The following is a 12974-nucleotide window of genomic DNA, read 5'->3' on the forward strand; positions in this document are numbered from 1 at the left end:
GACACTGTGACACTCAGAGACACACGCGTGCAACCTGCACACACTCCCACACGCGGACCCATAACTGTACCCACTCACAGCCTCCTCCAAAGTCATGGCAACTTTATTGTCAATGTGGGCAGGGCAGGGGGAGGGGGCCTCAGTCATGACAGAGACGCAGGAGGCAGCCACGGAGGGTGCCCATGTAGCGGTCCCAGAGGGCCTGGTGCCTGCAATGGTAACAGTAACGGGATCGGCTGACGTTTACTGTATGCCCCTCGTGTCATGACACTGCTCTAAGTGCTCTCTACACCCTCACTTGTTTGATCCTCACAATATTCCTATGATCCTCATTATTATCACCCCCAGCTTATGTACGAGGGGACTGAGGAAGGGAGAGGTTAAGGAACCTGTCCAAAGTCAGGGTCACAGCTTCCAAGAGGTGGAGCTGAGACTCTAGTCAACACAGACTTCCACCTCCAGGGCGACAGAACAGGGAACTCTGAGTCTACAGGAGGGCTAGGCCCCAGAAGGAGGCCGGCAGAGTGAGGAAGCCTGGGGTGTCTCACCGGAAGCCATCCAGGGAGTGGACCGATGCCGAATACTGATTCAGGAAGAGTCGCACATCATTCAACGGCCAGTGGTCGGAGCGGCAGGGTTCCACGAACTGTGGGTCCGAGGTAACATCTAGCACTGGTACAGCCCAGGGACAGGCCAGGATGGGGATCAGAGGGCAGCGGGCAGGACAGCTCACCTTCTCCACAAGGTCCACAAACAGGTCTCTGACATCCTTATTGTGGGTCAGCTTGGCGGCCACATTCACCAGCCCCCGGGACAGGTTCTGTGGGGCAGGGAGCCTGGGAGTTCTGCCTTCTGCCCAAGAGGCTGGGGGCTGAGCCCAAATCTATCCACCTCCCTCCATCAAATAACTCCCCATTGTTTAAGAGCTGGCTCCCCCTTCACAGGCAGGCAGAGGGAGCAGCAGCGCCACCTGCCGGTCAATCTCAGGCATGAGCAGAGCTGCCCGGAGGAGACAGTGCTCTGGAGGCTGATGATGCCAATGGGACAGAGGCTGGATTGGGCCACAGACCTTGAAGTTGGCTTCCATCTCAGAGAAGACCCCGAGCTTTCCCCGGAGGGCAGTGCACACCAGGCTGCAGGGAGACAGGGTCAAGCCCAGAGTCGCCTGGGCCCCCACTTCAGGCCCCGCCCCATAGACCCCAAGGGTCACCTCTTGTGCAGGTCCAGAAGGTCCTTGTCAGCCACAAGCACCTTGAGCTCCTTCAAGTCCTGGAGAAACTCCTTGTCTAAGTCCATGTCCATGTCATCCGCCTGGGGGTCTGAGTGAGGTCCATGAAGGGAGTTGGGGTGGGAGATAAAAACCCCTCCTGTGACATCCCGAGCCTTCCTCCCCCACCACCTCATTGCGCCCCATGAGACAAAAGAGCAAGTGGAGTGTGAGGGACGTGGAGTGACTCGCCCCAAGCCATAGGGAAGCCGTGGGCCCTTTGTCTGCAGACGTGTGGGTGGGAACACCGGACTGGGAGCAGAAGTGGCTGGGGAGGGGCCCTGAAGAAGAAAGGATGCTGGGAACCGGGGCCTGCAGGAGAAACCGCTGGTGGGAAGCCAGGCCCTGAGAAGGTGAGGAGGTGTCCAGGCACCTGGGTCGGTGGGGGCCTCACCGACGGCTCCAAGGGTCCAGTTCTGGATCATGAGCTCAGCACAGAAGGCAAAGTCCCCAAAGCTCAGATACTGCAGTTTTTTCTTCCCTGTCTCAAAGCGATTGTTGGCAAAGAAGACGATGGCTGCATAGTCCCTGCAGGGAGGGGAGAGTGGGCCCATCAGGGCTTGAAATTCCTTCTTAGCGAGCAGCTCCCACCTGCAACACTGGCTGGGCATCCGAGTTCTGGCCTCTCTCTACCCTAACTCACTGTGTGATGTGTTTCAAGTCAATTTTCTCTGGGCCTCCTCAGCTGGGGAAAGAGAAGGTTTCAGCCCAGGTCTCTTAAGGGACACAGTGGGAGACCACAGGGTAACAGCTACCATTCACTGAGTACATACTAAGCCCCAGGGGCTGTGCCGTCATGGGCTTTCCATGTGGCACCTCGCAACAGCCCAGTTGGTGAATGGCCGGGCTGGGATTCAAACCCAGGCCAGTCTGATCCAAAGTGCAGACCAGGAGTGGGATAACCATCCCCCCAGCCCAGCCAGGAGGTCAAGCGGGTTGGTGTGGGGAATATGGACCAGCCTCAGGGGGCAAGGAAGGAGTGTGCAGGAGGGGGAGGCAGCTGGCTCCTCATCTAGCCCCTCACCTGGCCCCTCACCTGGCCAGCCGGTCGGACAGGAGGAAGTGTTGCTGGATGTTATCGACCAGGGAGCCCCGCATTTCCTCCACCACCTTGAAGACTCGCTTAAAGTTGTCAAACTGCAGGGCAGTTAGAGGAGGAGAGAGGACTGGTCAGAGGTTGCTCACCCAATAAGCTGTTTAGTGAACGTCCCTCTATCACCTACCCACCTATCCAGTCAACAGACACTGATGGAGCATCTGTTATTCCTTCAACAAACTATTAATTATTAATACGTGTTATCAATTCAACAAGTGTTCACCAGCTTCTGCCATCTTGCCTTGGATACATGTTTACTCACTCTTATCAATAAATTCACCCCCATTTTAGCATCATGCTCTCCAGTTCTTCACTAATTTGTGCTGAAACTGACCGTCCTGGCTAAGCCCCAGGAAAGCTAAGGTCAGATCTGGGCTTCTGAGAGGCCACTCTGGCTGAAGAGTAGGGAATGGCTTGGAAGGGCCAAAAAGAGAGCAGAGTGGATATGAAGCCACTGCCACCGAGGTGCTGGAGGAGCCTGGAGGTGGGGCAGTGACCAAAGGGATGGTGTGAAGGGGCGGGCTGCAGATGAGTGTGGTGTCCACCTGTCTCCGGCAGCTCTTGAGGGTGATGCCTGTTTTGGTGCTGATGTCATCCAGGTCTTTCTTAGTGCCCTTGGACAGCTTCTTGCCCAGCACCTCCCGCACAAAGGCCTCGTCAAAGGCATAGTACCTGTGAGGAGTCAGGGGACACTGTTGACTTTCCATAAAGGAGGCGAAAGGAGAACTGGCAGGACCTGGGTTTGGCCCCTTCTGCTCTCAACTTTCTCCCGGCCTAGATAAGCCCCGTCCCTCCCTGGGCCTCATTTTCAGCCTGCAAAATGGGTATATGGCCAGACTGGTTGGCGTCCCCACCATCCCGCCAGGTGAGCACCTCTCGATGAGCAGCGCCTGTCGAGAGGGCGGGATCTGAAAGATGAGCTGGTGCAGCAGCTTAGGCGGGGCGTGTAGCAGGCGCTCAAGCATTTGGAAAGTACGGTAGTGGTCCATGGTGTCGCTCTGCAGCACCGCTGCTGTGGCGCCGGTCTGCTCCAGGATTCCCGAGCGCACCCTCAGGGCCACCGCGTCGCTCACTAGGAAGTGAGCGCTAGCATCAGGCTCCGCCCCGCCGACCCCAGAGGCCCTTCAGGGATTCCAGCCCCGACCCCTAGGTATTCGGTACTCCCAGGCCTCTGCCCACTGCCCTATAGGATGCCTACTCCTGGCTCTGCCCGCTCTCCCATCCAAAACAACAGCTCCGCCAAACCGGCACCCACAGACGGTCCCCCACAGACCCGAATAACCGTCCAGCCAGAGGCGATACACGTCCTCGTCGATGAGGGTCGTGTTCCCCACGAAGATGTCCAGCTCGCTGGCCATGGCGACGCCGGGACCCGGGCGCTACCGCAGCGCCCCAGCAGGAGCAAGCACTGCCCGGGCCCGGCGCGTCGCCGCCGGGCCACTTCCGTGAGCACAGGCATTCGGCTCCCGGCACCCGGAGCCAGAAAAGGACCACTTCCGGGACAGAGCGAGTCGGGGCAGGAGCGGCGAGGAAAGAGGCGGAGACGGAGGCAGTGGAGTAGCCCCGCCCTCCTCCCAGCGGGAGGGGGAATCTCAGGCTCTCAGTCCCCACCCCACCCCACCCTCACCCCGGCCAGGTTAGCGGGAGGGCGTCCAGAGTCAAGGTCTCCGGCCAGTTTGACCTATCCCGGCAACCTCTACCCTCACATCCTTCTGGTTTTTCTCTGCCCTTTTCGGGGCCTCCCTACTTTGACCTGTATCCTAAATTTAGGGGCTCCACTGGGCTCTATCCTAAGTCTTTTCTCTGAAAAAAAGGTGTCTGGCTCATCCTCAAGGGCCCTTGCTGGGTGGGAGCCCCTCAGTCCATCCTGCAGACGAGCCCCTCTCCTGAACATGGGGCACCTGTTCCCATGGTTTTAACCACCTCCCCCCCCACACACACTAATGACCTCTCTTATTCTGCAGCTTAGAGCTCTGTCTGCAAGTCCACATCCAGACGGCCACCTATGTGTGACTCCACTCTGTCCCCCACAGGACCTTCAAAAGCCAGACAGACCTGTCGGTGTCCCGAATCTGTTTCTTTCCTGCGTTCCTATCTTGGTGACAGCCCCACCATCCACGCGGTTCTCATACCAGAAACCTGGGCTTTCTCCCAGACTCCTCTCTCCCTACATTCAGTTCTGCCGATTTGCCTCCTGAATATTTCTAGTATCTGTTCTGTCCTCTCCACCCCCACTGGCACTGTCCCAGCCCACTCCTTCTGCATAGCTCTCCTTGCCCATTGACACAGTGTTCTTAGTAATCTCTCTGCCTACATCCCCTCCCTGTGGTCCATCCCACACAAAGCCGTCCAAACAACCTTTTTTACAAAATGCATATTTAAAAATGTTACTCTCCTGCTTAAATTCTTACTGGCCTGTGTAAACGCTCCAGCCTGGTATTGAAAACTCTTAAAAATCTGGCTTCTGATTACCTTTGTTACCTCCCTTCCTCTCTTACCACTTTCTCTAAGCACCTGCCTTTCCAAAACAAACAAATAAACAAAAAACCCAAAAAACAAGCTACTCTCACGGTTTCCAAAGCAGCAAGCCTCTTTCAGACCCCAGCGATTTTCATCATGCTATTCCCTCTCCTTGAAATAGCTCTCTCATTACTTGCCAAAGTCCTATGCATCTTTCAGGGCCCCTCGGATATCACCTCTTTTGGGAAACCTTTTGCAGGTAGGGGGCGGTCCCTCAAAATGTGCTCTTCTTCCATTTGCTTTTTGTTTAACGCAGCTCGTCTCCTCTGCCAGATTACGATCTCTTTAAGGACAGTATAAGGATATTGATCAAGTTTGTTTCTCTATAAGCCTTACATACAATAATAGTTTATTGAACAAAAGAATCCCTTGTATGGCCCTCCCACTGGGCAGGACACGGTCCGTGAGAAGGAGAATAGGCTGATGGTGAGCCAGGACGTTTGGACTTATGTTTCCGTGGACTGGGAGCGATGCTCAGTGAGCCGAGACTCTTGAGTTCGAGCAAAGCTAGGAAGGAAGAAAAGGCGATCCGGCTGGATTTCGCCCGGGGGTGGGCAGGAAAGTCGGGGGCCGACCCCCGAATCTTGGTTCTCACAGGGAGCTCGAGCTTGAGGAGGTTTCGAATTGGAAGATACGAAGCTTCTAGTTTGCTGTTGACTGCCGCGGAGGTCGGTGACGCGGGTACCGAGTGTCCGCGAGCGTCGGGGACTCCGCGGTCCAGAGTGGGCGGGGAAGGGCCTTGCTCCCGGCTCCTAGGCACCGCCCCTTCCGAGGGAGCTGGCTCGGATTGGCTGGTCTTCCTTGACGCCATGCAGTCCCGACCCGGCGCGCGCCCCGCCGCGTGCCCACCCACGCGCGGCTGCTGCAGCCTAAGCTATCTCTACCACAGCCTGTCCGCGGAGCGGGTGCCTGAGCCCCAGCGGCGAGGAGCTCGTCGTAGGGCTCCTGGGCCGCGGCGGCGGGCAGGCGATGCTCCAGAGGCTTGAGCAGCCATGGAGGCCGAGACGGGCGGCCTGGAGGAGCTGACGGATGAAGAGATGGCGGCTCTGGGCAAGGAGGAGCTGGTGCGGCGCCTGCGGCGGGAGGAGGCGGCGCGTCTGGCGGCTCTGGTGCAGCGCGGCCGCCTCATGCAGGAGGTGAATCGGCAGCTACAGGGTCACCTGGGCGAGATACGCGAGCTCAAGCAGCTCAACCGGCGCCTACAGGCCGAGAACCGCGAGCTGCGCGACCTCTGCTGCTTCCTGGACTCGGAGCGCCAGCGAGGGCGGCGAGCCGCTCGCCAGTGGCAGCTCTTCGGGACCCAAGCATCCCGAGCCGTGCGCGAGGATCTAGGCGGTTGTTGGCAGAAGCTGGCCGAGCTGGAAGGCCGCCAGGAGGAGCTGCTGCGGGAGAACCTGGCCCTTAAGGAGCTCTGCCTGGCGCTGGGCGAGGAGTGGGGCCCGCGCGGCGGTACCGGCGGCTCGGGGGGCTCTGGCCCTGGGCCGACACCCGAGCTGGCCTTGCCCCCCTGCGGTCCCCGTGACCTGGGCGATGGAAGCTCCAGTACCGGCAGCGTGGGCAGCCCCGATCAGTTGCCCCTGGCCTGCTCCCCAGATGATTGAGGGCACAGCTTCGCGCCGACGCCCGCCCGGATTGCTCCTCCAGCGCGGAGATTGCGGTGGACCTCGGCACCCGGACGCCGCCCCCGCTGCGCACGAGGGGCCGCTGGCATGGACTTAGAAACCCTAACACTGAGGAGGGCCCCTGGCGCTCGCTGGCGGGGCAGGAGGGGGACTGGAGGCTGGAGCGGAGGGACTTGCTGGGGGCTGGGTGGAAGCTAATAAACTGAGGCGGAAGCAGAGCCCATGGCTGGGGCAGCGTCTGTTTGGGACTCGCCGGCGTTGGGACGAGGGCGGGGACGTTGAGACTGGGTACCATTCCCATCTGGAGGGACTGCAGAACTAAGGTGTCTGACTCCCCCATTACTTGCATCCTGGGGCGGGATGTGGGACCGTGGTAAGCCACTGGCTCCCCCCATCAGGCCCCAGGACAGGCCGTAATCCAGCCCCTGAAGTGGCTCCAGCTCCCTTCCCGGCTCCTTCCTGTCCAAGACAATGGGGCAGGAAGCAGGTGTTGGGGGCCTGAAACCCACTCAGCCGCCTCCCGGGAGGCTGGAAGGGGCATAACAGTGCCCTCCTGTGGGAGTAGTGTGGGCCGCCACCAGGAGGAGGATGGTAATCCTCTTGGCTTGGCACCTCATAGCACTTCTGTGCCTTCTCTCAGTCCTGGAGCTGAGGCAGAACAGACGTAGCCTCACTTGTCAGATAAGAAAATCAAGGTCCAGAAATATCAAAGAATTTGTCCAAGGTCATGTAGTGAATTGGTGGAGCTGAAATGGGAGCCTAGGGCTTCTGGCTCCAAATCTTCTCCCTTTAGCCTCTGGGTCCAATGAGAGCAGGCTAGAGCTGCAAGCCTTTTATTCCATTTTGGCAGGTTTGTATAAAAATACTCTCTTTAGGAAAATAAATAGCAGCTGCCCACGCTGTGGAGGCTTGGAGCTAAAGTCTTCTCAGAGCTGGGGCTGCAGGTCAGCTCATCATAGAAAACTCTGGCACCTCCTGAGCTGTTCCACTTATGAGGGGCTGGCAGAGTGTCCTGGTTCAATAACCTGGTGCTGCTGGCAGTGGGGCTGGGTGAGTTAGTGTTCTCGGCGGGTAGAGCATCACCTCCTGTCAGGGGTAGGGTTGGGTGAATCACAGGAAGAGGGTGATGGTGACTATAGGGGTGATCTGCAGGGATTTAGGGCTCCAGAGGACCTCTGAGAATCTACAGAGTCCCTTGGGAGCTGCCCGGAATTTTCTCCAACAAACAGGAACCACTTTGTCTCTGACTTAGTGCAAATTGTGCTAGAGAGGCCAGCTCTAGAGAAAGAGGGGGCAGCTTTGGTAGCCCCAAGCTGGCACTACCAGGAAGCAAAATATGCCCAGTCTCATCTGGAGGGATGGAGAAGAATCTGCTGGGGTTGGACATGAGATATGGTCCAGGCCAGCTGGACCAATGGGCAGGGAAATATTGGTGAGGGTAGCACCCGCAGGGAGTGGGGGCTGGAGTGCCTCATAAGGCCAGGAGGGTTGGGGAGCCAAGGGGGTCAGAAGAGGGGTCCCCACTGCTGCTGCTACTCCTGCGGTGGGCTGAGGCACAGGGCTCCGGTGTGCTGGGGTAGGTGAAGACCAGACTGGGGGTGAAAGGAGTCAGGGAGGGTGTGGTCATGAGCGTGGGAGTGTGCAATGCTTCGGGTTCAAGCACAGGCCCTGGGGAAAGGGAGATACGAGGCACAGAGCGGGAGGGGGCTGGTGGGCTGCTGGTGCCACTGGTACCGCCTGTGCCGCTGGTTTCGCTCTCCTTGGCCCCTTCCGGGATTTTGCAGATGGGGCGGTGGGCTTCCAGCACCAGCTCCAGGCGCTCCTTCTGTTTCTGCAGCTCCTCAATCTCTCGCTGCAGCCCGGATTTCTCGTCCTCCAGTTTGTCGGTCTCCTGTGGACGATCAGGAGAGGAGTCAGGAGGATGAGGGCTGAATACCGCGGAGCCTCCCACTGTGTTAGTGATTGGAAGGTTGGGGCGCGGAAGGTGGGTGGTGGTGGCGAGGGGGCGGGGGGGAGTGGGGAGTCTCCAGCAAGTCTGGACTACAACTCCCATGAGTCGATGGGAGAAAATGGGCACGACTCCCATCAGGCTCGGGGGGCATCTTCGAAGGACATTGTCGGTCCCAGCTTCAGCTCTTCTCTGTTCAGAGAGAGACCCGCTGCAATTAATTTTTAATCACATTTTCCTCGTCGGAGTGCGCCTCCGACAGGGAGCCGGGGGTGGGGCAGGGGACTTCATATACCGGCGCCCCCTGCGGCCCCGCGGGCTCTTGGGAACTGGGGGCCTTCTGAGGTTGGGTGGGCCGGGACCTGGGCACCCTCCGCACTCGCCGGTGCTCACCGCCTGCAGGAAGTCGGTCAGTTCTTTCCTCCGGTTCCTGCACTTGGCCGCGGCTAGCTTGTTCCTCTCGCGCCTCACTCGACGGCGTTCCTCCTCCTCGGGGCTGATCTGGGGAGGGTAGAGAGAGCAGTGAGGTGGACCCTGTGCTGCTGGCCCAGTGGTAGGAGCCTGGCCGAGGGCATGGCAGCGCAGGGGCACCCTCAGGCTGCGTTTTGGGACCTCTGCACCCCGACCGGTTCCCCGCTTTAGTAAGCTTGGATGAGTCATATTTCCTCCTCGCACCCAGCTTTTGCCTCCTATGATTCCTCTCGGAATGCCCTTCCCGTCCTTCTACAAACCTTAACCCTCCTCCTCTCCCAGGCTCAGCTAAGATTCCCCACCCGACCCCGGCCGTTCCTGGAAGCTTCTTTCATTCCGCAGCTATAAGTGGCCTTTCCTCCCATGAGCCTCTGGGACCAGGCCACTCTTTTTAAAAGGACCCTCATTCTTTTCAGTCTCTTGATAACCGAGTCTCCTCTTCCCCAGGGACTGTAAGCACCAAGAGGGGCTAATGAGAGCTGCTAAGTAGTTGTTCATCGGGAATCTACTATGTGCCAGCTAAGAGCTTTACACAGGTTCCTTTTAATCATTTAAGTTTTATTTATTTTTTTTATACAGCAGGTTCTTATTATCTATTTTATACATATTAGTGTATATATGTCAATCCCAGTCTCCCAGTTCATCCCACCCCACATGCCCCCCCACCCCGCTGCTTTCCCCCCTTGGTGTCCATACGTTTGTTCTCTACATCTGTTTATAAAGATTCTTAACCCAAGTTTTCGTGTAAGGAACTGAAGCCCAGAGAAGAAAGAATAACTTGTTTATGGTTCCAGAGCAGAAATTAAAATCCACTCACTCTATTTAACATTGAGAAAGAGGCCAGCTGATGGAGACTACCTCCCCCGAAAGGACCCCACTCACAGCTCACAGCCTCAGTCTAGGAGTACCCAGGATCATGGCTGAAGGAAGTCCAGGAGCCTGCCTCTGGGGCTTACACCATGGTCTCCTTCCAGTTGGTCACAAAAGCCAGCCATTCTGTTTCTGGGGAAGTCACCCCTGGCCGACGGCACATCTTTGTTAGGATCCTGACGTCTTCCCCATCCTCTACCCTGCTGTCAGAGCAAGCTCCTTAATGTGCAGACCTCACCCACTATAGTCTCAGATACCAAAATGCCCCAGGGAGAGGAAAGTGGAACCACTCCCTAAAGACCCTCTAGCTCTTATTCATTTATTTTGGCACGGACTTTATTAGCAGTGTGCTGCTAAGAACCGTGGTTTGGGAGGTAAGAGTTCCCAGCTCTCTAAGCTTCAAGCCTTCTCTTAACCTCCTGGTGAGACAGTGTGGATTAGTGGTTACGATCTGACTTTAGAATTGGACAGACCTGTCTCATTACTCACTACTTGTGTGATCTTGGGCAAGTGACTACCTCTCTGTGCCTTCATTTCCTTGGCTGTAAAATGGGGAATACCAGAGTTCATTCCCAAGAGGGTTTTCGTGAGGATTAAATGAGATAAGAAACAGAGCCTCAGAGAGTAGCTGAAGGGAACCCTCCTCTTTCTGTTCTCTTCCCAGCAACATAGACAGCATAAGCCCGCCCTCTCCATACCTGTCAGCAGCTGGAGACCCTCTACTGTCCACACAACTTTCCACACATACACCTTGCATGTTCTCACTGCTACCTCCGTTCCTTCTCCTGCCATCCCCTCTTCCTGGAATGTCTTTTCTTTCATCTTTCTCTCTATTCAAATCCTACCTATCCTTCTAGGCCTGTAGGAAGCCTTCCTTGATCCAGAAGTGACTGCTTTGCCCTCTGGGTCTCCCCAGGGGGTCTCATCACTTTCTGTCTTGGCCAGTAGTCACCAGTGGGTCTGTTCTCCCCATGCCCCTTCTAAGCCTGCGTTCTGGGCAAGAGCTTATGCTCTACACCTCAGCATCCCTGTGGGCACAAGAACCCGTGCAAACGCCACTGCTTCTTACCTGTTCACAGGGCCGGCGACGCACTGCTGGAGTTTGGCCCAGGGCCCGTATGACTCCTGGCCGGGGCTGTGGGGGACTGTACTGGGGGTAGGCCAGAGGCCTGGGGTAGCTGCTGGGTCCCAGGAAGTGAGGCTGAACCATCCACTGCAGCTCCTGGCTGCCACTCACAGTGTTGATGCTTGGCACGAGGTGGAACTTCTGAGGGATAAGACATGGAGGGCCAGGGATAAGGTCTCTGTGGATTGAGGGGCTTCCAGTAATAAAGTGTGAATTCCAGGTGCTGTCCCAACCACTTTACAAATACTGACTCGTATAATTTGCACAAGAGTGTCTTCATTTTCTGACAGGAAAACAGTTGTCCCTAGACACACAGCCAATAAGTGGGAAGTGGGGTTTGGATCCAGGCAGCCAGGCTCTTCTTACCCACTTTTGCACCCTGCCTGAGTCCCATCTACATAAAGAGGATAATGACAGCCCCTAACTTCGAGGGTGACTGTGAGAATCAGGTGAGAGAATGTGTGTGTGACAGAGCCTGGTAACTGGCAGGTGCCCAACACACAGGGGCCATGGTGGGCAAGAGCCACTGCTCTGAGTTCAAGCTAGCCCAGTTCTAATCTTAGCTCAGCCATTTACTGGCTGTCAGGGCGAATTATTTAACTTCAATGTGCCTCCGTTTCCTTGTTTTTAATATTGTCATAGGTGAGGATTACAGCATTTCACTGATGCTAACAAGTTCCCTTCAGTAGCTCTGAAATCATAGTTGAATTGGTAACTTTAAAAAAAAAATTAGTGGCACAAAATAATGGTGGGTTTTAAAATCAGTGGGGTCTTGGATTCTGTGAGGTAAAGTAAATGGGGTGGAAACTGCCCATCACAATGCAAGGCTGCACAGTATGCGCTCCAGGTATTACCTGTCATGATACTTTCAGCCAGAAACGTGAGGAATGGGTTGAGATGGGGGCTCAGTGTTCCGGAGGAGAACTGGGTTCAAGCCCAGGCAAGTCTGGACAGTAGTGTCCCCGGCTCAGCGCTGCGGGCCTAGTGACCCAGTGACCCCAGTTCCGGGCCGAGGTGCCGCCGGCGGCATCTCCCGCTCCCGAGGTTGTCCGGGCCCGGGACGCTCCGAGCCAGGAAGGGAGGGGCGCTCCGGGTGAGTCAGCCACCGTGACTCGCCGCCGTGACTCGGCGGAACGGACGCCGCTCCTTCCCTCCCCTAGCGACACGTGCTCACGGCCCCTCGACAGGAAATGGGCACCTGCAGCCTCCCGGGTCCCCCCTCAACCCTCAGCGGACGCCGTTCGGTGCCGAGAGTCGGGGGCGCGGGAGTTGCCGCTGCAGGACCTCGCGCACTTCCGGCACCTCGCGGTTTCCACCGGCCCCAACCCGTAAAAGGGTCAAGGGCCAGTCTCCCGGGGCCCACCAGGCTCCACTGCGCCGAGATGGGGATGAGGACTTGGCGACGGGGTGGGGAGGGACAAACAAACGGTCAGGCACACGGATGATCACAGACAGACTGCCGAGGATTCGCAGTCTGTCGGGGCTAGCCTGGCGGTGGATCCCGTGCGTAGGGACGTCTCGGCGGCCGCGGCTCAGACTCCGGACCTCGGAAAGTGAGTCCGAGATGGATCAGACCCTCTCTGATCCTGTCGGGGCTAGGACTAATCCCGGACTAAGGGGTCCCCTTCCGACGTAGATGGGACAAAGAAATTAGCGGTGAACAGGAAGAAGGAAAGAAGGTAACGGAGACGGAGGGACAGATAGACAGCAGACAGAGACGGGAAGGGGTACGAGCGCGAGAGGGGATGTTCGCAGATGTTTGCTCCGCCCGCCGCGCCCGTTCCGCTGGGGAGTGGGGGAGAAAGTGCCCTTAGACAGCGGAGAATGGGCATAATCCGCTGCCACTGCTCCGAGACCCATTCCCTGCTCCTTGTTCCCGGTCCCAGTCCCCGAGTGTGCGGGAGCGGCCCGCACAGTCCCAGGCTCTGTCCACCTGGGGATCCCAGGCGTCGGGTTCCTCTCACCTGCTGGCCTGTCGCCGGGGGCTGCGCCGGGCCGCCGTACGCACCACCGGCCCCGGAGCTCGGCCCGGGTTCCCCGTAGTCTCGGAACAT

General features: G+C 57.5%; 3 protein-coding genes across 5 annotated transcripts; 1 reads left to right on the forward strand and 2 right to left on the reverse strand.

Moving 5' to 3' along the window:
- Positions 1 to 87: 87 nt before the first annotated feature.
- Positions 88 to 3832, reverse strand: FIBP (FGF1 intracellular binding protein). 2 transcript variants are annotated; one of them, XM_082660494.1, is made up of 10 exons: positions 3637 to 3832; positions 3237 to 3435; positions 2909 to 3035; positions 2304 to 2404; positions 1662 to 1795; positions 1211 to 1319; positions 1070 to 1133; positions 734 to 820; positions 549 to 646; positions 88 to 209 (listed from the first exon to the last, which is right to left on the reverse strand). In XM_082660494.1, the coding sequence occupies exons 1-10, from the start codon at positions 3719 to 3721 to the stop codon at positions 140 to 142; spliced, it is 1074 nt and encodes a 357-aa protein (XP_082516620.1). In that variant the 5' UTR covers positions 3722 to 3832; the 3' UTR covers positions 88 to 139. The 2 variants fall into 2 exon arrangements, with proteins under 2 accessions (XP_082516620.1, XP_082516619.1); XM_082660493.1 differs by having other exon boundaries at positions 1641 to 1795.
- Positions 3833 to 5696: 1864 nt separating this feature from the next.
- Positions 5697 to 6723, forward strand: CCDC85B (coiled-coil domain containing 85B). Of its 2 annotated transcripts, XM_082659603.1 has the most exons (2): positions 5697 to 5933; positions 6089 to 6418. In XM_082659603.1, the coding sequence occupies exons 1-2, from the start codon at positions 5876 to 5878 to the stop codon at positions 6286 to 6288; spliced, it is 258 nt and encodes an 85-aa protein (XP_082515729.1). In that variant the 5' UTR covers positions 5697 to 5875; the 3' UTR covers positions 6289 to 6418. The 2 variants fall into 2 exon arrangements, with proteins under 2 accessions (XP_082515729.1, XP_082515728.1); XM_082659602.1 differs by having other exon boundaries at positions 5697 to 6723.
- A 643-nt stretch (positions 6724 to 7366) lies between these two features.
- On the reverse strand, positions 7367 to 12974 carry FOSL1 (FOS like 1, AP-1 transcription factor subunit; the record flags this gene model as incomplete). Its single annotated transcript, XM_082659877.1, has 4 exons — positions 7367 to 8396; positions 8847 to 8954; positions 10864 to 11061; positions 12885 to 12974. The coding sequence occupies 4 exons, from the start codon at positions 12972 to 12974 to the stop codon at positions 7977 to 7979; spliced, it is 816 nt and encodes a 271-aa protein (XP_082516003.1). The 3' UTR covers positions 7367 to 7976.

The sequence above is a fragment of the Grampus griseus genome (genome assembly GCF_964374135.1).
Source record: "Grampus griseus genome assembly, chromosome: 8".
NCBI classification, from domain to species: Eukaryota; Metazoa; Chordata; class Mammalia; order Artiodactyla; family Delphinidae; genus Grampus; species Grampus griseus.

Bases quoted from the DNA above. Each gene is read 5' to 3' on its own strand.
- FIBP (XM_082660493.1), bottom strand. From the start codon at position 3,721: ATGGCCAGCGAGCTGGACATCTTCGTGGGGAACACGACCCTCATCGAC. The intron at 3,436-3,636 runs GTCTGTGGGGGA...CTCACTTCCTAG, and splicing joins CTGGCTGGACGGTTATTCGG to TGAGCGACGCGGTGGCCCTG. The intron at 1,320-1,640 runs GTGCCTGGACAC...GACCTCACTCAG, and splicing joins TGAGGCCCCCACCGACCCAG to ACCCCCAGGCGGATGACATG.
- CCDC85B (XM_082659602.1), top strand. From the start codon at position 5,876: ATGGAGGCCGAGACGGGCGGCCTGGAGGAGCTGACGGATGAAGAGATG.